Source organism: Grus americana, chromosome 4 (assembly GCF_028858705.1).
Source record: "Grus americana isolate bGruAme1 chromosome 4, bGruAme1.mat, whole genome shotgun sequence".
Classification (NCBI taxonomy): Eukaryota; Metazoa; Chordata; class Aves; order Gruiformes; family Gruidae; genus Grus; species Grus americana.
This window is the reverse complement of record NC_072855.1, coordinates 698,620-722,859: the sequence shown is the minus strand read 5'-3', so window position 1 is coordinate 722,859 and position 24,240 is coordinate 698,620. Positions and strand designations below refer to the sequence as shown.

General features: G+C 59.8%; 2 protein-coding genes across 6 annotated transcripts in view; one reads left to right on the top strand and one right to left on the bottom strand.

Annotated features, from left to right (window-relative positions):
* The window catches only part of ZNF638 (zinc finger protein 638), a 61,257-nt gene extending 55,989 nt beyond the window's left edge, over nucleotides 1-5,268 (bottom strand). For both annotated transcript variants that reach the window (XM_054824815.1, XM_054824816.1), the window contains exon 1: nucleotides 5,115-5,268. In XM_054824815.1, the coding sequence (XP_054680790.1) occupies nucleotides 5,115-5,209 (95 nt within the window). In that variant the 5' untranslated portion in view covers nucleotides 5,210-5,268. The remainder of the gene's footprint in view (nucleotides 1-5,114) is intronic.
* PAIP2B (poly(A) binding protein interacting protein 2B) lies at nucleotides 29-23,810 on the top strand. 4 transcript variants are annotated; one of them, XM_054824820.1, is made up of 4 exons: nucleotides 29-912; nucleotides 16,592-16,746; nucleotides 21,018-21,194; nucleotides 22,067-23,810. In XM_054824820.1, exons 2-4 carry the CDS (start codon nucleotides 16,600-16,602, stop codon nucleotides 22,121-22,123), a joined length of 381 nt encoding a protein of 126 aa, XP_054680795.1. In that variant the 5' UTR covers nucleotides 29-912; nucleotides 16,592-16,599; the 3' UTR covers nucleotides 22,124-23,810. The 4 variants fall into 4 exon arrangements, with proteins under 4 accessions (XP_054680795.1, XP_054680794.1, XP_054680793.1 ...); XM_054824819.1 differs by lacking the exon at nucleotides 29-912 and adding an exon at nucleotides 6,222-6,338; XM_054824822.1 differs by lacking the exon at nucleotides 29-912 and adding an exon at nucleotides 9,795-9,936.
* Nucleotides 23,811-24,240: the final 430 nt, after the last annotated feature.

The window sequence follows — 24,240 nt, the reverse complement described above, 5'->3', positions numbered from 1 at the left end:
CTCTTCCCAAGAGTGCTTAGTAACCCCAAACTGCCTTTACCCCGTTAGCTCTTAGACGTGCTGCTCTGGGTCAAAATAAGAGAAGGTCCCCAAAAGAGATGTATGTGTGACCACAGCACAAAACCTGCTGCCAGAACAACTCCAGGAGGCACCGGCAAGCTCAGCCCAGCAGCTCGGCACGCAGGAGAGACGGGGCTGCAGCGCAGGAACCCGAGTCCTCCTCCAGTGCTGGCCCTGAAGCTCACCGTAAGCCACCCCGTATTTCACAAGGGTCATGGGACTGCAGGCAGAAGACTCTCGGGGCGTAGCCAGGAAGCGAGAAGAAAGGATTTTTCAGATGGGGTAATCGCCGAAGCCTCAGGCTGAGACAGTCGCTGCTAGGGAGCTGGCACGTGTGTAATGCAGGGTGCTGGCTACGTCGGGTAGAAGAGATGTAAATCATGGAAGGAGCCGATGCAGCCAGCGTCTCCTTATGCAAAGGACTTCACTCGGGCAGGTTTTTGGCTGCTTGACAAAATTATCTGGCTCCCAGCTGCTCTCCCATCCCCATCGTATTGTCAGGCCTTGCCCAAAGTCTGTGTTTTCCATCCGATCTGGTCCCGCTCCAGGCTGACGGGTATTAATAGTCCTTTAGGCTGCGAACTCCGGGGCCCGGCTGGCGGCTGCAGAGCCCCCGTACGCTTCGCCTGACACATCGGTATTTGGCAACTGGCCCCGCTCCGCGTGACAGCGTGGGTTGTCTCAGCCCACAGCCAGCTCTGGGAACGGATTGGGTCCAATTAACTGGTTTTACATCTTCAGATGTCCGGTCCCTCTGCCCAGTGTGGGGGCTACAGGGGGGCAGTGGGAATTCAGGCGCTTCCCCTACAGAAGAGACGTAGCAGCTCTGCCGCTTCCCTCAGAGCATCCTGGGTGAGTCGTTTGCCATTAGACTGTGTAGGAGAAGTGTGTCACACCCCCAAAACAGGGCTGAGAGCCAGGGCTGGGGTCGGAGGAGCGGGAGAGCAGTCCGGATACACAGTTGTGTTATGACTTGGTGAGTTTTGGGCACCTTCTGTGCCAAAACAGTCACCCGAGGCGTGCTCCTGTCGATCGCAACGACAAGGAGGTCGCTGTTAAGGGGTGCTGCACGCCTCAGAGCTGTGACAGCCCCAGCTGACGGGGAGAGCCCGTGTCGAGCAGCTCTGGACATAAGCTGGTTTGCCGGCTCTTCGTCTTGCCGTGCCTGGGGACGGAGGTGCCCATGCTGTACATATGGAAGAGCTGAGCTCGGGATCACGCCCACCCGGACCCCGCAGCCCCATTTTCCTCATCACCCCTGTAACCAAGTCCCTGGCCTTCCCGGGAGAAGAGCCTGCAGCCCCTGGGAGTGTGCCGGATCTGTGCCCCACTCTGCCATCCTCCTGTGAGGACAAGGGGGCACCAGGCCATCCCCTTCCTGCAGACCCCCCTGCAGCCTCCTCAGTTCCCTGTGCTCTCCCCACTGAGCAGAAACGCCCAAAAGGGCTGTAAAAATGACCGCTGTTTCTCCTGCCCCAGCAAAAAAAAACCCCCGCTTGCCCTCAAAGCGCATCGTGTTTGCCAACGGGGGCTTAGCAGATGTTTTCACAGCAGCTTTAAAAGGATCTGAGCAGTCGCGGGGCAGCCCAGTCTCTCTGTCAGGGGGTGTTTATGGATGCTGGAGACTTGAGGACACGTTCGGCCGCTGTGCTTCCCTCTGCAGCCCCTGCAGCTGCTGCTCTCCAGGGAAGGAGCTGGGCTTTACCGGAGGAAGATGTTTCCTTCATGCTCTGCTGGCACATCCGTCCCGGTTAGAGCCGCCAGGCTGAGCTGGGAGCTTTCCCGGCAGATGGTGCCTCTGAGCCGGGAGAGCTGCAGCGGGGCTGGGATCCTGCACAGCCGGCCGGGGCTTCGGGGGCTGCCTTCCCAGCCAGGCATCCCAGGGCTCAAAATTACCACTCACCCCCCGGAACTGCCCCTTAAGATCCATTTTTGCCACGACCGTACTCCCTATCTTTTGCTGCAGGTGCTCTGCTCGGTTTGGATGCTTCAAAAAATCTTGTGGGAGTGAATTGTAACGCTTGGTGTATATAGTGGAAAAGCGGGGCGAGGCCTGGGAAGTGGGGGGGACTCGGGGTTGCATCAGTGCAACGCGATCCCGAGCGCACAGATGAAGCCATGCAGGTAAAGGAGGCTACGAGAATAAAATGAATGTTGAGCTGGGCGAGATTAAAAGGCAGCGTTGGAGTGGGAGCAGCATCGTGCGGCGGCATGGAGCGGGGCAGGGGGATCCCACGGGGATCCCAGCTGCGGGGGGATCCCTCTGCTTCTTTCCACGTGGCTCCAGGGGCAGGAATGAAATGGAGGAGCGAACGGGGGGTGGCCATTAATTTATTAATTAATCAGCAAGGCCCAACAAGGGTGACATTTTAGCGGCTGTGGCGCAGCACGGAGAAGCCTAGGGGCTTGCTGTGCTCCCTCCGCCGCTGTCCCCCGGGTGTGTGACAGCCCCTCGCCCCAGATGGCAGCTGCCAGCCCCCGGGGACCATGGGGGGCTCCCACTGTGTGACACCGGTGACAGCCTCCGCCACCCACCCGTGCCTCCAAACAGCTGGCGGGCATGCCCGCAGCTCCGGGGGACCCCGTCCCCGCTGTGCCGCTTTACAGCCAGGTGAGCTGATGCACTGCTCCTCAGCTGGGACACTGGGAGCACTGGGAGCCGGGACACTGGGAGGATGGGGAGCCCCAATGCTGTCAGTGCCCCACACGGTCACACCAGGCTTAAAATTCCCAGCAACCGATGTAGTTTGAAATTGCCGAGCTCCGGGCCTGCATGCTCTGTGGCAGGAGGGCACCACGAGGACCGCAGACACACCAGCGTCCCCTCCGTGCCATCTCCCAGGGCTCCCTGCCCAGGAGGACGCATCCCCCCCCCAGCCCACTGGCTCCGTGTCCCCCCCTGCCCACAGCGTGCAGGGTGAGCGGCGCTGCTGGAGGGGTCCATTAGCGCAGGAGAGCAGTTTGGGAGGAGAAGGGACATTTCTGGGGCTGGGATGGGTTTGTCAGGATTTGGAACGACCTGTGCATGGGAATGGGGGGAAAAAACGGAAAATGCCCCGTGTCCTACCCCCCAGCACAAGGCTCTCCCCTCCCAAATTTCCTCATCTGGCTCCAAAACAGGCCCCAACTGGGGTGTTCTGGGTGCTGCTTTGGCCACCAGTACCCCCAAAACAGCACAAATGCACCCCGAAATGGCAGCAAGATGGATAGGAAAGAGGGGGAGACACGGGCACAGGGCTGGTGAGACGAGTGCTGGAGGATGGGGCTGGTTCACTGCCCAGGGACGTGCAGCCCCGTGTCCCTGTTGGGGACAGAGCAGGGGGACGTGCAGCCCCGTGCCCGGGACCACGTGCGGTGCCAAGGGACACTGCGTTTGACATTCCTCCGTCGGCGGCTGGGGCCGGGGCAGTGTGTGACCGCGTGTCGGTGGCATTCCTGGGCTAACTCGGGCACTCGACGGCCTTCACTGACCTTGTGGGGCTGCCCTCGCCCAGCACCCATCCCGGCACCCCCAGCGGATCCGGGGACGGAGCTGGGGGCAGAGCCCTGCCCGCTTGCACCATCGCCTTGTACCCCACAGTGACCCGGGAGCCCCCAAACCACCGCCCCCAACAGCTCAGGTCTTCTCCCTGCATGTGTGTGGGACCTCTGGGTCCATGGGGGTCCCTGCGCCCCCAAAAAACCAAAAGGGATCCACAGGTGGGGATCCGGGGGGGGTCAAGTGCAAATCCACCAGAGCCTTGTGGACAAGGACAAACATCCCCACGCCCCGGGCACATCCCGTCCCTGCCACCGCAAAGCGGAGCTGCCCCAACTCTGCCCTTCCCTGTGCCAGCAGAACCCCAGCAGCACCCCCAGATCCCCACCGGCATCTCCCCACACCCCAAAACCCACACAGGCAAGACCCGATGCACCATCCCCTTATGCCAGGATCAGGCTCTTTGGTCGCTGGCTATTTTTACCCAGTCTGGTGGCAGAGCCCCGTCCTCAGCCATACAAGGAGCCATCAGCCGCCCCGGGGGGGGGCGTAATTTGTCCCCAGGGTGCCACATTTCAGGTCACCCAAGTAGATGGCAGCGAAGAGGAGCCAACGGTGCGGGGGGGGTGTGAAATTGTCACCTCGCCGAAGCAACCTGCTCATCTTACATCCCCGACCAGCCATTGCGGACATGCCGCTCGGTTTTCGGGGACACCTTGTGATTTTTGTCCCCCGATAACGGGTCCCTGTTTCTCAACTCGCCCTGAATTAGCACCTAGTGATGAGCAGGTTCCCGACGGATGAGGGCACACGGTTAGAAATAGCTCGTTGCTCCGTGGTGGTGGTGGCTGTGGGGCTGGTGCAACCATCTAGATGCTGGGCTGGGGGGCGAAGGGAGGGGGGGGGGGCCGGATCCGGGGCTAAGCCCCGGATCCGGCCCCCCCCCCTCCCTTCGTCCCCCAGCCCAGCCAAGTGTTTGCGTGGTAGCAACCAGCCAGAGAGCGAAGTGACATGCCCAGGGACATTCAGGACACCGGTGGCAGAGACATCAGCATTTTGCGGGGGGCCATCCTACCCAAGGCGAGGGGGGTCCGGGCGTTGCAAACCCCTACACTTGTGGGGGGACTTGGCACAAGCAAGGGGGGGGAGGTCCTTTGGCTGACCCTGTATCCTCCTGGATGGACCACCCCAACTGTCACATGCCCCCCAAGCCGGAGGGTGGAAGGGGTTTGGGGTCATCCCCCAATGGCTGGGAGGAGATTTTAGGTCACCCCCCTTCTGCCGTGGGGCTCCCCATGGGGATGCACCCTCATCCCACGGGCACCTTCCTGCCAAAGCCCCGTCCCGGTGCCAGGGAGAGGGGCTTCTTCTCCCACCCAGCTCCTCCGTACAATGCGGGGTCCAGGGGTGGCAAGCGGCGCTGGAGTGGGGGGCAGCGAGGGGCTGGGAAAGGCTCAAACCCCCCCCCCCCAAACCCCACCCTGCGCAGGGGCTGGCAGTCGGGCGTGGGGACCCCCGGGGGGCTGCGGGGACCCCTGGGACCTGCGGGGACCCCCCCCAGGGTCGCGGCACTCACCGTCTGAGCGGGTCGAGGGGCAGCGGGCCGGGGGCCGGGGGGCGCTGGGGGCCCCGTTTTCGGGGCGCAGAGCCCCCGCTGCCGCCCGCCGGCATCTCGGGGGGCCGGGGCGCGGGTGGCCGGCGCCGCCCCGGCTCGGTCCTGGCAGCCCGCCCGGGCTCGTCATGGAGGGGGGGGACGGACGGACGGGACACGGGTACCGGGGGGGGCTCGGGGGGGCCTCGGGGGCGGCGCTGGGAGAGCCGGGGGGCAGCGGGGGAGCCGGGGTGGGTGACCCCCCCCGAGACGCACCCAAAACTAGGGGTGCAAGCCTGGGCCCCCCCAGGTGCCCCCAACACTGGGGTGCGGGGCTGGGCCCCCCCGGTGGTCCCCCCACTCTGGGGGTGCGGGGCTGGGTGCCCCCCACACACCGAGGTGTCCCCAAAACTGGGGGTGCCAGCTGGGTTCCCCCGCACTGGGGCGGCCCCAGCACTGGGGGTACGGGGCTGGGACCCCCCCCCAGGTGCCCCTAAGACGGGGGTGCAAAGCCGGCCCCCCCCCCCCCCCAGGGGCCCCCCGGTTGTGCAGGTCTGGGGCCCCCCCCGAGCCACGCGCCTGCCACGTGACAGCGCCCCCCCCCCCCGGGCGCGGGTGTCCGGGGAATCCCCCGCCCCTTCGCTGTGTTTACATCAACCCGCCAATCAGCGGCTCTCTAGCAGCACTCTCGCACGGCGGGGCGGGCGGGTTGTGACGCCTCTCCCCATTGGGCGCTGCGCCCGCCAATCAGGATCTGGGCGAAGGGGGCGGGGTGATGGTTATTTACATTGTGGTCGGCCACGCCCACCCCGCCACCGTCCCGCCTACCAGGTCTGCCCGTCTGACCCCACGTGGGGGACGTGTGCGCCTAACCAATCCGACCCTTCGAGATTAACCAATCCGAAGGCTAGCAGGCGCACCCGGGCGTCCAATCAGACGGCGGCGGAGCGGGTGGGACTAGAATCTGGAGTGACATCGGGCTGGTGGAATAGCGACACGCTCTCACTCCCCTCCGACCAACCAGACTTAGAGCTGAGCGCGGGGGGGGCGGCGACGCATGGAGGGTCTGGCCAATAGTGTACTAGGGGCCGTTAGGGCGGGCCGGGTGGGCGTGTCCCCGCCGCGTGGGGCGGGCGGCCTGGCGGCGGGGTCCGGCGGTAGCGGAGGGCGGGCGCCCGCGGAGCGGCACCGGCCCGGCCCGGCCCGCAGGTACGGCGGCGTGGGGGGGCGGCTCCGGGGCGCAGCTCCGACCGGGCCCCGCAGCCCGCCGGCCTCTCGGCGCGAGTACCGGGAGGGGGGGGAAAAGCCGGGGGAGGGGGCTCTCCGGCGGGCGCAGGCCGGGCAGGCCCCAACCGGGCCCGGCTTGAATTAAAGCCCCGCTGGGCCACGCTCGCAAGGCCGCGGCCCGGGCCCGCCTCGCACCTCTGCCAGCGCGACCACGGGGCTCCGGCAGCCCTCCCCCGGGAGCAGCGGCTGTGCGGCCGCGCTCCGGCCTGCGCCCGGCGGGGAGGGCCGCCGCCGGCGGGGACAGCCCGGGAGGGCGGGCGGGGAGTCGAGGAGCGCCGCTCTGGTCGGTGTCCTTTACCGGATGGCAGGGGCCGCGTCTTGCCGGGGAGCGTCCTTCCCCGGGACGCGCAGCCAGGTGAAGCCGTGGTGGGAAGCGCAGGGCTCGGGCTGCCGAGGAGCTCTTTCCCCCGAGGGTGCGGGGGCACCCGGGACAGGTCTTCAACCGCGCACCCTGGGCGGAGAGACCGGCAGAAGTGTGTGTGTGTCCCGGCTGGTTTCACCAAAGGAACCGGCGCTGGCAACTGGGCCCTGCCAGGCTCCAGCCGGGCGCTCTCCCGCCGCCCTGCCGCTCCTCCTCCCCCGGGGAACGGGCTCCCGAAACGATCCCCGGGCTCCTCGCCGCGTGGGCCAGGACCCCCGCCCGTGGGACGAGGCCAGGGGAGCTGCCACCGGCCCCGCTGGCCCACGGCGCAGGGATGCGTTCAGTAAGGCCGTGGGGCAGGGGACATCGGCTTCTCCCTCCTCAGCCCCCTCTGACCCGCTCCCCCAGAGGGACAGGCACAGGCACGCTGCCATCGCAGCGGAGGGACGCCCGAGGCAGGGGCAGGCGGCACGGTGTTGCTGTCTTTGCAAGTGGCAGTGGCTGGAAGCTGGTTTCTCAAATTTACCTAAAAAACTAGCCCAGCCCGTGCCGCGGGGGCTCGGGATGCGGCACACGGGTGGGTTTGGGCTGGGAGGAGATTGCCCTCCCCAGCCCAGCCGGCCTGCCCCCGCCAGCCGTGTTTACATGGGACGGGATGCGGCGTAGCCAGCTCCTGGCTTGTGCCCTTCAGATATTTTGTTACGTGCTGGCTGTTCAGGTTTCAGCCTGGCGTGCAGTGACAAGTCAGATATTGCTACAGGAGCATCGTGGCCAGGTAGGAAAACTTTCTGCGTCTGACGCGGTGACTGCTTGACGGGATGCACGCTGAGTTCTGTGTCACTTTGGAGCATGACTGATCCAGATCCTTGTTCCTCTGTTAGCCTTGGCCGTAGAGGCCGCAGAAAAGGCTGCGTGGAGCCCTCGGTTGTGTTTGTTCAGTTCCTAATAGCTCGAGATAAAAATGCGTCTTACAGTCCTGCATTGGAAACGTCCGCGTTTCCTTTCTGCGCAAAGAGACCTGCAGTTTTTCCATCTGGAGAGCTCCTGGGTGACAAGCTGAGGGGACGGCCCTTTTCCAGGCTGAGCAAGGAAGAGCCAGGTGTGTGTGCTGCCGTATCTGAGATGCGCACGTGTCCTTGCAGGATCCTCCACGTACTTAGTTGAGACGGGCAGAAAACACCAGCCATGTACAGATGGACGGTGTGTCCGAGCACTCCGATACAGGGAGCTGGACCTTCATGCAGCCTTCCAGGCTTTTGTTCTGGGAGTGAACGGCCAAGGAGGGAAACGGGCTTGTTCCCTTCCCTTGAGGCTGGGTTTGTTTTCCCCTCACAGCTGGCCACGGGACGGTGAAGCGAGATCCTCAGCCGTTCACCTCTGGGTCGTCCATCACTCGCTGGGCTGGCTGGTCTGTGGCGCCCCGGGGGCTGCAACAGGACAGTGTCCGTCCCCGGAGCTGTCATCGCGCCGGCCCTTACCCCAGTGTTAATTTGATCCGTGCCAGTGTTGTCAGCAGCCGAAATCCAGGCTGCTGAAAGGCAGCCAGCTGCCAGCCAGCCTGCCCAGCGCCCACTCACTTGCTGTTGACAGGGCACGTTTCGTTGGGTTTTGGTGCCGAGCCCTGGCAGCAGCGACCGTGCTGCCGTCCGAGGGAGGGAGCAGCAAAAGCCAGCACAGTCCAGCTCCGGAGGCGCAGACCTGAGCTCCGGAGGTGCGGACCTGAGCTCCCGAAACGCAGGTCGAATCACCACATGTGCCTTTAGCCCTCTCAGCCTCGCCGCGCTTTGCTTCCCCATCCCTGCCCAGTGCCAGAACGGGCGAAGCCCGCAATGCGATACGGGGCACGCACTGCGAGGGGCCTGGACGGGTGCCTCCGTGTCGGGCCTCTGGCACAGAGATAAAGCTGCTCCTGCAAATCCAGAGAGCCCTGGCAAAGTGTTCGGTTTGCTGCCCTGATCCCCATTTCCAGCCGCTGCTGCCGCAGCAATTGCACCACTGGCTTTTCCTGCTCTCGGCTCTCTCTGCCCGCACGCGGGCAGGCAGGGAACACAGAGAACGCCGGCCCTGCCTTGGCCCATGGGTGGGAAGCTCGTGCTGTGGCCGTGGGAAGAGCATCTCCCAGCCCCAGTCAGGAGGTTTCCCCTCCCGGAGGAGAAGTGGCCGCGACTGCCCGGGGAGCTGGAAGGTGCTGCTTGGTGGATGCTCTGTTTTGAAGTCTTTAAAATTTCTGTTATCAGCTCCCTTAAAGCAGTGACAGAATGTCGCCGCTCATGCGCACTGCTGGCTGGCCGCACGTCGCAGCGTTAATCCTGGTGAGCAGCAGGACCCGTTTGGGAGCTGTCAAGTGCAGAACGTGTCATCTTTGCCTGAGATTAAAAGTAGCTCAATGAAAAGCATTTAGGATGAATTTGTTGAAATTAGGTTTCTAAGTGTTTCTTGGACACAGCTCAAGAGCGCGTTCGATGTTTCTGGTGCTTTCACAGTCATGGGGGCATCTGGCGGTGCTTCGTTTTGTGCGTGAGCAAAGTGGGGGATTGTTCTTGTGGATGCGGATTAAAATAGTGCAGGATGAGATTATCCCCCAGATCGGAGATGGAAATAGGATGCAGTTCCTCAGCAACTGAGAGCGCTGAAAATGGAAAGCTCCACATCTGCTGCGAGCAGGGACTGGCACCCCCCCAGCAGCCCAGCAAGCATGAGAAGGGAGTACCAGGAGTCCAGCCTAACATTAGAAGTCCAGACTAACCTGGAAGACTTAACGCCCTCTAATTATAGAGGGCTGAAGACGGCGAGGAGCTCTGGGTGGCTCCTGAATGCCTGCAGCAGCTCGCCAGCTCAGCGCTTCAGCGTCAGTGGTAGGGAATAAAACCTGAAGTGCCAGTATAATAGGAAGGAGAAGCCTGGGGAAAAAAAAAAAAAATACTTGAAAGACGTCAGGATGGTGATGGAGCGTGGGCTGGGCCTGAGCTGGATTGCAGCCTGGCAGAAAAAAGCCAGACCCAGCTGGAAGCAGAGACGGGGGGGAACGTCGCAAGTGCCATGCAGGGCAGCTGGCAACGCTCAGGGCTGCTGGAAAAATCCACACGGCTGGGAGATAAAGCGTGCAGCTTTGGACTCCGAGGCGCGGAGAGCTTATCTGCAAACGGAGATTAGAGCAAGGTAATCTGGGGGTTTGCTGTGCGAGGAGGCGCAGGTGGGCAGGGGAAGGAGCGAGGGCGTTGAAGTGGGGCTGGACCAAATCGACCTGTGGAGCTGGAGAAGTACCTGTGCGAGCTGAAATGAGAGAATCCGCTCTTCTGGGAAACCGGGCTAACGAGCTGCCCTGCTGTAATTGCTGCCTCAGAGGAGTTGAAAGGCGGCCTGCAGAAACATCCGGCCCTCTCCTCCCCGCCTTGCCCCAGCGCTGGGCATGGATCAGTCCTGGGCTCTGGTCAAGGACTTCAAACTGATTTGCTCATGCCCCAGTATGCCTCCTCTGTGGGAAGCGTTTCTGCACTGGCTGAGGGGGAAGAATAGCGGGGGTTTTTTTTTATGAACGCTCTACAAGTTGAGATTTGAGTGTTGTTAAACCCAAAGTGCAGCTGGGATGAGGGTGCAGCACTAACCTCTCGCCTTCCCGTGTGCCAGCCCTTGCAAAAAAGAAGGGCTCGGGGTTTGTTTTCTTTTTTTTTTTTTTTTCCACTGAAGTCTGGGTTGCGCTGGGTGGGTTTTCCTGCTAAATGACCAGCCCGTCTGCGCACAGGATGATTCCCAAAGTTATTTATAGAGCTGGGAGCCCTGGCCGGCCAGCCTCCTCCATCACATAACCCGGCGCTCCCCGCCGGAGCAGCCTCCGCCGAGGTTTTGGCTCTGGCCGCGCCAGCCTGGGAGGGTAAGGAGGACCATATGTCCCTGCCTTGAGCCAAGCACGCAGCTGTGCTCGGTTCTCCCGTCTGGTGCTGACTTGTTAACTCTTTGGGGGCGAAGAGGAGGAACGTGAGCAACTAGTGTGGGTCTCGTGAAGGCTTTTGCCTCCCAGGAGTTCCTCGGTCCCGCTGTGACTAACCCTGGTTTGTTCTGCCGTGTGTTATCCACTGAATTAGGTAAGGAAATGGTCGAATGGCCTGTCTGGAAAAAGCGGATAACTGTATGTGCAATTCTGGGATATCAAAGTGCGTTACCCAGATTATTAATAACTTGCCATGCCTTATGCTGCTCCGCCGCAGGAGCCTGAAGCGTTCCTGCGCGTACGCTCTCCTCCCAGGACGGCTCGTGCCAGCCTCAGTGCGATCTCGCCGTCTGCTGCCTCTTTTCCTCGCCCCCTCCGCCCAACGGACGGTGCCACAGCCTGCCGACCCGCTCGAGGCCGACATGCAGCCCTGCCTGCCGTTCCCTCCGCATGTGGAAAAAACGCTTGCCTGCGAGATCAGCTTGCTTGCCTGCCATCCCGACCACATCACGCTGCCTTATCTCCTTCTCTGCATCAGGCGCTTGCCTCCCGTGTTCCTCTTGCGGAGGCTTTGCAGCACGGTGGGTACCTGCACCTTTGTGCTGGCTGTCCTCTCGCTCTTCTGCCTCAGCCTTGTCTTCCTCGGGCTCAGCCACCCCTTTTACACCACGCTTGGAAGCTGCCTGCTTCAAGGAGTCCTTCCCCACCTTCTGCGGGGTCGGTCCACGAAGCTTCTGCCCTTCTTCTTGTATCAAATGTCTCAACGCTGTGACAACAGGACCTTGCTCTTGCTCCGCTTTGTAATTCCAAGGAGCGGGACGAGGTGGCAGCAGGACAACGTGGTCCCCTTGGCCTCGCATCCTCTGCTCTGAAGCAAGGGCAGCGTGCCCCACCTAGCACAGCCCGACCGCCTCAGCAGGGTTTGCACCAGCACAATGCACGCAGGATCGGACCGCAGCCGCAGAAGTGCGGGCAGAGGGTGACTACCTGCGGTACTTTGCTGCTGCTGCCAAAGGGGCTGGGGGCAGAGGAGTGGCATCTGCCAACTCCTGCATCGTGCCTCCCGCTTCTCCCCTTGGCTCCAAAGGCCAGGTAACGCTCGTAGCCCTGCAGCCAGCTCCGCAGCGGGGCTGGACGATGCCCAGTCTTGTGCCCGGACCACGGCGCCGTCTCTGCACAGCAGCACGGGGGCTAAGGGCCCTGTCCACACGGAAACGTGGACGTTTATTCCAAAAAAAGTCCATCTGCTTTAGATGCCATCAGCACTGGGACGGTGGTATTGTGTTGGCATCTTCCTGCGTGAGCCGCACTGACGAGTTTGCCCTTGGATGTCTCTGTCATTTGTGCTAATTTGCATTGGTGACAATTTCCAGTTTAAAGGCCCCGGGACCCCCCAGCCAGGGTTGTGTCCTGCAAAATCTGTAGCCTTGAAGCATCGTGCCTCTAAGCATCACCCAAATCCCAAATGGGCCAATTTCTGTTTCTCACCTCGTGTTGTCCAGTACCTTTTCCAAAGGAAACCCACCTTGCCAGGCGGCTGTTCCAGCCCCGGGCGAGTATGGGAGCACTAAGAATGCTGAAGATGTTTGCAAGGACTAGCAGGGACCTCCCTGCCTTGAGGCAGCCACACCACATGGCTCCTCGGGATTTGCTCTGGCTCCGGCCGTGCAGCTCTCAGGAGGTGGTTTGTGTGCTCTGGATGTGGTTCCTGAGCTCTCAGTCCCCAGGTTGAAGATTACTTTCCCTTTTTTTTTTTTTTTTCCATCTATTTAATTTTCCAGGGGAAAGGAAAAATAAATCCAAGAAGGCTTCATTATAAGAAAGCAGATTTTTTTAATTTTTATTTTAGTTTTAATGGAGAGCTATGGCTCAGAGCAGTAAGCTTGCTGCAGCGTCTCAGCAATATATCAAAATTACCCTGGCTCTGTGCGTACTTGGTAGAGCGTCAGCAGGCTGACGGTTACAGCGCTGCTCTGGTGACTCAGATAAATAACACGCAGACCAAAACATACATTGAGCCTGGCTCGGCCAGACTGGAAAATGCACCCTTGGAAGGCCTTTTCCAGGCAGGGATGGCTCTGCGCGGCCGGGGCTGCTGCGAGGGACTGCTGGCGTACTCCGAGCACCGGCTGAGAGGGGAAAACCATGACCTTGGGTCCTTCAGACCCAGCTGTGATAAATGGGAGATAAAAAACCACTTTGTCGGGTTTTTTTTATTTTGCGTTTGAGCTACCGAAGCAGTACATCACATCGGTCACTCCTGTGCTGTCGCCGTCCGTGCACCTACCCCTGCCCCTGGGTATCCGCTGCCCTTCGCGCCATACCGGCCAGCACCCCCGGACATTTGGGTGCCTGCCTTCCTGTTCGGTGAGTTGTTCTTTCACTCAGGATATTCCCAGCGGATGCGCGGGCAGGAGCCACCCCCAGGCAGGGATGAGCTTGCGTGGCTGCCTGCCTCTCCTGCCTGCCGCTTGCTGCCTGCTGCTTCTCCCAGCAAAGCGCAGGGGCATCGCCTCTCGCTCCATGATGCTTCAATATCCGTGCTGGCCTCTCCCAGCTCCCTTTTTGCTCAGGGCTTTTGGGGAAACTGCTGGCCACAGCAGGCAGGGGATGGCCGTGGGATGGCTCAGGAAGCTTTGGGATGGCTTAAATGGAACAAAAGAGGTGGGAATGGCGTGGTAGGGAAATGTGTGAGAACCACAGTGAAATAACTTCCACGGTGAACATGGGGGGCACTGAGTGGGGCTGGGAATGGGGCTTTGGATGCTTGCGTGTTTAAAAAATGAAAGAAAGGAGAAAAAAGGACCTGTAGGTGAGAGTGAACAAGTGGCATTGACCGTGATGTGGACGTACAAACACTTCCTGCGCTCTAATTCTTGGAGCGGCGGGTCTGTTTGCGTGGCCTGGGGACCGCAGCGGATGGTGCCCGGCATGCCCAGGCTGCCGGCAGCAGGGTCCCTTCCCGGGGCTCCCGACTCTCCGGCTGCCCCTTACGGGATGGTGGAAGCCAAAACTGGGAAGTCAAGCTCAGCCGGCATCCCTGGCCCCTGCCTGCCCCACGGGAGCCCTTCGGTTTGCTCCGGGTGCAGGAGTGGGATGTGGGGATGGCCGAGGGGCTGCAGGCTGCACACAGACATGGGGATGCTGGCAGTGCTCGGGGCTGCCCCGCTGCTTCTGTCACTTTGTGCTGAGAGCTGCTGCCTCGTGGCTCCCGATCTGCCTGACAAACCTGTCCTGCCGACGGGAACCGCAAGGAGAGTCCTGCTGCTGCGTTACAAACCCGGGGGGGAAACTAGACACAAGGCGTCCTTTCATGTCTCTGCTCCCAGACCACAGCACGCTGCCTTTACTTGCCAGGCCAGCTGCCCTCCTCTGCCTCTCCTCCTCCCACAGTGCCCGCAGCTCCCCACGGCTGCGCCACGGGTCCCGGGTGACCCACACCGAACACTCGGGGGGGAAAAACCCTTTGCTGTTCAGAAAGAGCCGCAAAGCTCTGCCGAGAACTGGCACCACGGGAGCAAGGTCTCTTCACAGCCAGATTAGGAAGGAGCGTGGATGTGGGAGTGTCAGGGAGGGAGAGGAAGCTTTTGCTTTCTTTCTTTAATTTAAAAAACCATGTAAAACATAAAATTAAACATTGCAAAAGCTTTACCTCCTCTCTCGTGCTGCTTCTCTAGCTAAACCGTTCTTTGCAGTGGCTGGTACGCAGCTGCCGGCCCAGCACAGACACCTCACTTGGTCTCTCGATGGCGGCTGCCTGACCCAGGCAGGGCAGTGGGAGGACTTTCGGTTCGACCCAGCGCCCATCCTGCCTGCACACAGGACCCAGCTCTGGACGCTGCATGTAAGCAGCGAACCCCGCCAGCTCCTCAGAACTCCTGCGTCCTTGAGCTCCGGGCTCTGTGCAAACATCTGCACTGGCAGCCAGAGGAGTCGGCAGGGAGGGAGAGCTGCCCCGGCCAAACCTTTGGTGCCTTTCCGCTTGCTTTGCAGCCCCACTGCCCTGCCCTCCTGCCCGCGACACCCTCCTGCCCGCGACACCCTCCTGCCAGACGTGAGCGCTCTGCCCTCAGAAGGTCTCGTTGATCCCGGCAGAGCCGCTGTGTTGGCTTTAGCACAGTTGGGAGTTTCCGTGCTCGGTTCGGAGCCTTTCTTGCTTCTCTGCAGATAACAAAGGTGGCTTCGGTGTGGCCTGTGCTGTGTCTGCAGGCAGCCTGAGGCCCTTGCTGCTCTTCCTTTTCCCTTTTTTTCCCTTTTTCCTTTGCCCAGGAGCAGCCGTGCTAAAGCTCTGCTGCTCTTGGGGACCCGAGAGTGGCAGTACACAAGGGCTGCTCGCCTTTGTTATTGATGGGGATGCTTTTCTGAGAGCGACGTGCAGTACCTGTTGTGTACCTGTCTGTGCTTCAAATTCCTTCCAAAAAATAAGAAAAAAGTCCACTTGGCCCCTGGAGCAGGCTGCATTTAATGAGTGACGTGGGATCCCCGCTCCCGGGGAACTGGGGCAGATGCTGGATGTGGATCTGACGGCAGCTGTGGCCTGCGTGGAGGCAGAAAAGACGGGGCTCCAGCGGGGATGTCCTTTGCTCCCACAGCCTTGTAGGAGCTTGTGGGGACTCTGAGACGTCATCTAATTTGTCTTCGTGTTCCTAAAGTAGAGTTAGGCATACCTGGGCTACCCGTGGTGCCCATCACTAACTGTTCCTGAAACTTTTGGGGAGAGGCTCATTCCCCTGCAAAGGGCATTAATTCCCATCATCACTGTGCTCTCCCCGACCTCGCCCTCCCTCCAAATCCAATTTTTACTGCTGCAAAACCCCCAAACCCCTCTGTACCCACAAGGGCAAAAGGCTGATTTCTCCACAGCCTCCCTCTGTACCGAAAGGGCTGTTGTGTGGGGCTCCCCGGCTCTGCTCCTCCTTGATCCAAACCAGCCCTCCTGCCAGCCGTCCCAAGTCTCCGTGTTTTCCAGACCCTGCTTGTGCGGGATGCTTTCCAGTTCGTCCCAGTGCCGTGCTGGAGCTGGACGGTACTCTCTTACCAGGGGAGAGTAAAACATACAGCTGGGATGTCGTTACGTGATGTTTGGATGTTTTTCAGCAGGGCTGTGCTGCCCTTAGTCCACATTTTGCCATTCCATAGGATTTTGCTATTGAATTATTGTATTATTTATCTGTCTGTGTGTCCTTCCCTCCATCTGCTCCTGGGAAGCTTTCAGAAATTGAGGTCTGGGACTCCCTAAGGCTTGTCTTGCTTTGAGCCATGCCCCTGGGACTCTGAATGACCCTGCTGCGTTACAAAACGACAGCCTTCGTGTCACAAACCAGCAGGCTTTTGTGAAATGCCTTCTAAAAATAAAGAAATTACAGCAGAGATAAAGGGACACAAACTGGCATACGTATGTTCTGCCAAAAACTTGGTATTTTGGGGTAGGGGGCAATCTGTTTCTGTGGTGTTGGTGTTGAGTGCAGTGATAACCCTGTGGTGGTCTGTTGGTGTATTTTGTGGCAGATTTATTTTAAATCGGATGGACGGATGGGGTGTAGGGTGCCGGTGTCTGTCCAGGCCTTTCTCCAGGAGCTGCTGGTCAGGTCCCCCCTTGCTCTAAGTCTGGACCAACTACATTCAGGCTATTCCTGATGGGTCAAAACCATGAAAACCAAATGTCGCTGCTGCCAGGGAGGTGTAGTGCTGCTTCCAGCACTTTGGAGGAGAGGACAGGAGTCGGGAATAGCGCCGTGCCTTGAAAAAGCAGCCTAGAAGCAGCAGGAAGCCAGAGCTGTCACCCACCAGCATGGTCAGCGGCAAGCATCCATCAGGGAGCTGGTGTGGGTTGGGGGACACGGGGGACCCCGGCAGCTCCCTCACCCCCTTTGTTTCTCTTCCCAGAGTCAGTAATGATGAATGGCTCCGACCTCGCCAGTACGACGGCATCCAGTCCCAAATCCAAAGAGGACCAAGTCGTGAACGGCCACGATGAAAAGGAAAACAACCCCTTTGCAGAGTACATGTGGATGGAGAATGAAGAAGACTTCAACAGACAGGTAAGACTGGGAGGGTGGTTGTCAGCTCCGCATTTCTGCAGCTAAAATTGAGGCGAGGGAAAGGTTTCCTTTGATGGGCACCCTCAAGCGCGTGTGAGTCAACAGCCAGTGCCAGCCCTGCACGGAGATGGTGGCTCAAGGGAAGAGTCATCCTGTTTATATTGGATCTGCCTGGAAGGACATGGGATGGATAAAGTCGGAAAATAAAACCCTCATGATGCCTTTGAACCTCTCAAGATCCTTCTCAGAGGGATGGTGACGGCACCATCATCTTCTCCTGTGCTTTGCTGTGATGACGGAGACCTTCCCTTTCTGCACGCTCAGCTGGAAGGAGAGGACCAGCACAAAATTCAGTGCTCACAATTTGAGAGCGTTTGTAGCCAGGCTATCTCAGCAGTGAGTTCCAGCGGTTAGTACCTCTCGTTTCGGGTAGAAGTCTCCATTTCAGTGAAATTGTCCCAAAACCACTTGGAGCAGCCAGACCACTTGGTAGGAGCCTTGACCACCAGCTGCTGTGTCCGTAACGGCCAGCTGAGCTCTCGAGAGCTTCTGGTAGATCGTGGTGGGATTTGAACAGCTCTTGTTGGTGGAAGACCGATGCCACCCCACAAGCTGGAGCAGAGGGAGCAGCTGCGTAGCGTCCTCCTCGTGCTTCTGCTTTGAGTCTGCATCCAAATGCTGGGGCAGCACGAGGCAGCAGGGACGAGCTTGCTGGTGGCTCGCTGGTCCCTCCTGCCATCATCCCAGCAGCTGGAGAGAAGTCAGACACCTTGAACTGGGCAAGGAAGGAGTTTACCCTTTCAGCTGGCCGAGCTGTGCTAGAGGCAGAAACCCTGAACTATCCTGAACACTTGTCCCCTTCCTAAACCGTCCCCACGAGCGTGGCCAAGCACCGATTCCTGTCCCCAGGGTGTTGCGATACCAGCAGGGAGGGAGTGCCGGAGCGGCGGGCCGGCTGGGCAGAGGGATTTCACGTCCCCACCGCACCCCTGGTCACCAAAGGAGGATTTCATCAGCTTTACTGGTGTTCTCAGCAGAAAATCTCCATATGGTAATACTTAAGTCTTGTTCCCACAGGAGGAAACTGCAGCCGCCCGCTGACAGTAACTCCTGGTGAGTGTGCAGCAGCTGCCTTGTGCCACCCGCATCACGTTAGCAATTGTTAGTGAGCTGTGACTCAAAGCTTTTGTTTTATTTAATGACGTGATTAGGCAGCAGCGGGCCCCCACAAGCAGCTGTGCTGATGGAAATGTGCTAGATTAATTAGTTAATGTTTGTAAAGCGCTGTCTTGATTAAAAGCCTGATGAAGGCAAAGTGCAAAGCAAACCATACTGCGGATCCCTGCCAGAGGGAGCGTCCCGGGGCGGAGGAGCCAGCCGAGGCCGGGTGGAGGGGAGCTATGTGCTGGCGGAGGGAGATGGAGGAGGGAGGAAAACGGAGCCAAGACCTCAGGGCTTCCCTGTGTCAGGCACCGTGTCGCCGAGATACTCGCCCGTGCTTTCCTGGTCTGCTGGCCCTCGCTTCTGCACTTCAGCTCCTTAGCAATGCCCTGGGAGCTCAGCCCTTCGTCCGGCTCCTGGTGAAACACTGCTCCGGGGGGAAATGGTTCATACAGGAGCTGGAGTCGTTCTTCAAGGGCTGTGAAGTCCATGTGTCTGCTGGTAGAGCCATCCTGCGCCAGGATCTTTGTCCGTCGGAAGGCAGCGCTCCTGGAAGGAGTCGTCCTCGGGCTGGTGAGGGGGTTCGTGGGGCTCGGCTTGGCATGCCGGCCTCGTGCCTCTCGGCTGCTGCGTTCTGCTCCCTGGCCGGAGTCAGCCTGAGTGCCCCGGGGGAGGACAAGACACCGGTGACAGGGGCACGGGGTGGGGGACAGCAGGCACGTCCCTTCGGTGGCGATGGTGGCTTCTGTTGCCTTCACGTGCACATCCTAGTGGCTTGGGGCTGCTGTAAAATCTGGGGCTGAGCCTTCCTCCAGACCCACTTTCTCTTCCATCTCCCTCAGCTTTCTGAAGCCACGCTGCTTCCTCCTCGCCCACACAAGGGTTTCTGCCATCCAGGCACCGCAAGGGGAACGGGCAGGTGTTTTCAGAAACCCACGAGCAGAATTCTTGGCACGCTTGTCCCTTATTTATGCAAGCGACGTTCCTTTTCCCATGGAGCCGGCACATCCCGGAGGGCAAAAAGGGAGTGGTGGGCTCTTGTGCTGAGAAGAAACTGTGCTGACAGCAGGTGAGATTGATGCAGAAGGACCTGGGGCGGGAGGTGACAGAGCTGTGTTAAATACCACAGGAAGCCAAAGAAGAGCCCTGAGCAAATGCCAAACCCTTTCCCTCCTGGTTCGGGTTGTCACGATGCAAAGGAGTTGATGGCTTCTGGCTGGGGGGTAGCAGGTAGGTAGGTACAGGTGTGAGCGTGCCAGGATCTCTCTCCCTCCCTGTCCCCTGGTCCGGGACCAACATCGTCACCACGTCCCCCGTGACCGGTTGCGTGCACTGAAAAGGCTGTGGCGTGGGAAGGGGGACGGGGCGCTGCTGGGCTGTGGGCAGAGTACGGCCGGCAGCTCCAAGGCTCCGAGGAGAGGGAACATTCACCTGCGTGTGGAGTGCAGCGAGGTGCACAAAGCTGGGCTCGCTCCGTCAGTGTCCCGTGAAGAGCAGGACCCCAGGGCAGTCGTTGTCATCGTCACCTGCCATGGCAAGCCAGCAGTCCTGGAGTGTGTTGGTTTTAAATATCCTGTTTTCACGTGCTAGTGGCAGCGTGTGGTTTCAAGGACAACCTCTGGAAGGCCAGCTGGGGACAGCGATGGTGCGGTTTGGTCGCAGTAAAGGGCATTTTCCCTGGCCGGAACCAGGCTTGAGGCTGGTGGAGAGCAGCTCTCAGGCAGCTGAGGCTGGAGACAGCGCCCAAGGCTTGGTTACTGCCGAGAGCTTTTCCCTGTCCTCACGAGGATTTTTCCTGGGTGGGATTTAAACTGTAGCAGGGACTGGCTGTGAATGGCCTGAAAGTGGACAGCACTGTGGGTTTACCAGGGTTACCCTCCCAAGCCATTTCCAACAGACAGGTCTCTGTAAACGCCGGGGGGGGGGGCAGTGGGACCCCAGTACACCCCTGGTGACAGGGACTGCAGCGCAGGACACGGTGGGTTGCAGAGCTCCCCTTTTCTCCCCCAGAAAGCCAGTTTCAGTTGTAGTTTCTACTTTTTTTCTGGTGCAATGCAAGGGTTTAAGCTTCTCAGAGCATTTTGTGGTTCATGGATCCACTCAGCCCTCTTGGACTCAGTAACAGCTGCTCAAAACCCTGCTGTTTTCTGGCTGTCACCCCATCTACTCATTTTCTGGCGACCACGTGCCTGTTTAGCAGGAGGCCGGCAGTGGCACGGGCTGCCCAGCTCGCTGCCTCGCTCGTTTTGTTCGAGTCGGCATCCAGAGAAAACCAGCCTGGAAGATGGGAGCAGCTGATTAACGCAACCCGCTGATGGCACGCGCCTGCTCGAGGGTAAGGACGGGGACCCCCAGCCCCCCGTCCTGCCCGTCTCTCCTGCCTCGCTTTGCTGCACACCCCTGCGCGAGCAGCTTTCTGCTCCAGGAGCCCGAGCCGGTCCTGTGGCTTTCCTCGGCCTCGGGAGGAGTTTTACGGCAGCGGACATGGCGTCATCCACGGTGCACTCAACAGGAGCCGACTGCCACCCTGCGTCGGTGCTTGCAGAGCACGCAGCGTTTAGCTGGAGAAGCACGGGAAGCAAGGAAGCAAAATACAGGCAGACAGAGCTACAGCATCGCTCCGTAGCAGAGGATCCGCACAACAAGGCGCACCTCTAGCAGCACGGCTTCCCAGCTGTGATTTTTATTCGCCATCCCGTTCACTTTGCAGCAAGCTCTGCTGGAGCCTGGCAGCCTGAAATCCTGTGCGTGCGCTGAAGCATCTGGCCATCCCGTAAATCCTATCCCCTTCCCTTCCGGATTCGCCTGCTGCCACGTACTTGCAAGCTGCGTCTCCCTGCCCCGGCAGGCTGCGGTGGCTGGGGGAGCGGTGCCCGAGCACGGCTTTGCTCCACTCCAAAGGTGCCAATTTTTGTGGCTTGGCTACAGGCAAGTCAACAAAGCTGCGTTCATCTAGGTTTAAAATTTAGCTCTGGCTCTACTCTGGTGTATCTGAGGCACGGACAGACACGGAGGTGAGGTAGGCGCGTTGCAGACTCTACTTTTACCAGGTGGGGACAGCGTATGGAAAACGCCAAGATGTTCCTGTGATAACGGGTCTCTTTGGGCAGGTGGAGGAGGAGCTGCAGGAGCAGGAGTTCCTCGACCGCTGCTTCCAGGAGATGCTGGAGGAAGAAGACCAGGACTGGTTCATTCCATCGCGCGACCTGCCCCAGGGCATGGGGCAGCTGCAGCAGCAGCTGAACGGGCTCTCCGTTGGCGACGGCCACAGTTCAGAGGACATTCTGGTAAGGACCTCGGAGAACGTGCTGCAAGGTCTGGCGAAGAGCCGGGACCTGTCCTGGGAAGGGGGGTGGGTTTCCTTTGGGGGGTTTCCTGAGTGGCAGCGGGGCGTTGGTGCAAGAGCTGGTGCTAACGCACTGCTGATGATGCACTTTGGAGTTTTCTGCAAGGCTATTTGTTTTATCCACGTATCCTAAAGACAAAAGTATCCAGCTTTGCAGAACTTGCTCTCCAGAAGCCGCGGAAATGGGGCTGCCACTTGCACATGAGCTGGACTCTGGTCCCGGAACAAGCCGGGACCTTTCTTGCTGGGCAGAGCTGGGGTGTCCTGGCAGGCTGGCGAGGTACGGGAGGACCAGCCAGGTCTGCTCCAAGGGTGCTGAGCACCCCGAGCTTGTATTTAGAGTGGTGAAAACCTGCTGGGTGGCTGGAAGAGCAGCAGCCTGAAGTCAACGCCTGTTTCCATCCCTGGAAGTGGGAATATGCCGCAGGGCTGTACGGACCAGTGCGGTGGGGGTTGTCCTGGCCCAGCCCTGCTGACCGTGCTGAGGCTGAGCTGCAGCACCGTGGGCAGGGAGCAAACAGCCGCCTGCAGCTCACAGCACGTCCAGCTGCCCCGTGCCGAACAAGAACACGGAGAGACAGTGGCCTGTGCCACATTTTGCCCCCCAAAAAGCCCAGCCCAGGACTAGCCGCTTACAAGCTGGCACTTATTCAGCAGCCTCTGAAGTGCTGCGGGTGCCTGCGAGGACACGAGGACCAGGGCAGCCGCTTCTCACGCGTGAACATCCATAAGCGGGTCCGTGGAGCGATGCTTGGCGGCAGGTGTCAGCATTTGGACGGCTGATGGACTCCCCCCCTCTCTCTTCTCTTCCAGAGTAAAAGCAACTTGAATCCAGATGCCAAGGAGTTTGTGCCCGGCGTGAAGTACTGACCGTCAAGGCAGGCTTTGGAAAGACTGTGTCCCTGCGCCGGGGGAAGGTGGCGGGGGGGAAGGAGGGAGGGGACCGGCCCCCGGCCGGACTCTGCGCCGTAGTGGAGTTGCTGCAACGTGGCGAAATCTTGCTCTACGCTTCAAGTACCTTTTTTTCTTTTTTAAACTTTCCCTTTGTATCGTCTATCACCTTTTTTTTTTTGGCGGTTTTTGCTTTCTAGGACTTGCAGACCTTAGGTCTGCCCTGGAGTCCAGCACTCCCCGCTTCAGAGGCCCATTTCGATGCGTGCTTCAAACCTGCTAGTAGAAAAGTCATGTTTTCTTGTTTAAGTAGAGTTTGTAGGGACCCCCCCGCCCGCCCGCTCCCTCCCCAGAGGCAGCGAGCCTGGGCCAGGCGCCGCGCTGGCTTTCCCTGTTCCTGTTACACAAGATTTCTTTCTCTAAAGTGAAGTGTACCAAGACTGTAAACCCGGAATTCCTCCAAGCAGCAGCCTGCCCAGCTCTCCGGTAGGTGCTGAACACTAACTTAGACGCTTCTCTGCGCGTAGATGAGAGTTCTCCCTGCTTAATCGGTTGTGGGAGCTCTTGGGGGACACCAGACCCGTCAGGCATCACCCCAGCTGTCCTTCCCAAGGGAAGGGCGGCTCCTACAAAACACATCTTCTCCTTAAAGGATTTTCCCCCCTCGACTCTTGAGCTTATCCAGCACTACTTGGTGAGCAGGATCCGTGCCTCTGTCGGGTGCACTTGCTCTTGGGGACCTCCATCCCCCTCGGCAGGAGTTGGCTGGGCTTCAGCTCCCCGAACCGCAGCCCTGGGCGCTTCTGGCATTGTAAATCCTGTCCTGAGTGGGCTCCTCTGCAGAGCTGGGGTCAGAAATCTGCATCCAGAGAAAGCTGCAGCTTCCCGGTGAGGGGCGCAGCCTGACGATTAAAACAGTTACTGGCTTTAGTGACCTTGGGGGTGAGGAGTTCTTGCTCATCCGTGTAAGTCTCACCTCCCGGGTGCAGTTACTTCCAGTATTCCCTTTACTTAAACGAAGTAGTTAATGGAGGGGGATTACAGCTCCCCGTGGGCTTTGCAGAGATGGAAGCTAATGGCCACTCAGGAGAGGAGGGCTTGCTCCGTCTCCATTAGCTCGGCACAGCAAAGCCGGCGCCCGCCGGTGAGCCCAGCGGGAGGGCCCGGGGTTATTGGACCACAAACACTAACGGGGAGCGGAGGTTTGAGGTGATTTAACTCGGTACAGCCCGCTCCGTAACGCAACGGTTCTCCTGTCTCTGGCTGCCGGTCTTAAAACCAGCACTAAACCCTGACACTACCGCAGCTGGAGCCGGTGCCCGTCTTCAACTACATCTTAAACTCTGCTGCCCAGAGGCGGTGGTGGGTTTGGGTTGAGTTCTCCTGTTTCCCGGTACAACCCGTGCCTTCAGCGCCTGCGCGGTCGCCTCCCGCTGCCGGAGTCCCCCTCCGCTCCGGGGCTGGAGCTCGGGCTGTGCTGGACATGATCCGGGGTGCGGGGAAGGGCAGCTGTACGCTGGGCAAACTTCTTCTGTAGCGGTAGCACAGTTGTTCCCCCCCTTCCTCTGGTTTCTGTTTGATTTCTTACCAAAACCCACCCCTACCCTCTGACTTGCTGTAAATTTCAGACGATGCGTTATTAAAAATAAACTTTTTTTGGAACCGAGCGGTGCAGAAGTCTTGCCTGGAGAAAGGGGTGAGGTCTCCATTCAACACCAGCTCCTCTGCTGTCCCAGTCCCGGCAGGAACCTCCTGGAGGTGATGAATCCCAGCGCCGATGCTGCGTGAGACCGTTCCTCTGCTGCCGCTACTTCCCCCAGCGAGACACGGGGTTTGGTAATCTGCAGTACCCGGGCCCTTTGCTGCATATTTCATACACAAGAAGCAAAAGGGGCTTTTCTTTTTCCTTTTAACTGAAGACCAGCCCTGAGAAACCGCTTGAAGTCAGGCGGGCAGGGGCCGCTGCTCCCCAGTCGTGCCCAGCAGCATCAAGTCCTTGCCCCGGCATCGCTCCCCTCTCCCCGGTGCCGCAGCCGAGCTCGGGGCCGTTCCTCGCCGTGGTCCCTGCAGCCGCTGGCAGGGGCTACCTGTGCCCT

What these genes read in the sequence shown, in the direction of transcription:
- PAIP2B (XM_054824818.1), top strand. Translation starts at nt 16,600, where the DNA reads ATGATGAATGGCTCCGACCTCGCCAGTACGACGGCATCCAGTCCCAAA. An exon ending in AAGAAGACTTCAACAGACAG is followed by an intron (nt 16,747 to 21,017) that starts GTAAGACTGGGA and finishes CTCTTTGGGCAG; the next exon opens with GTGGAGGAGGAGCTGCAGGA.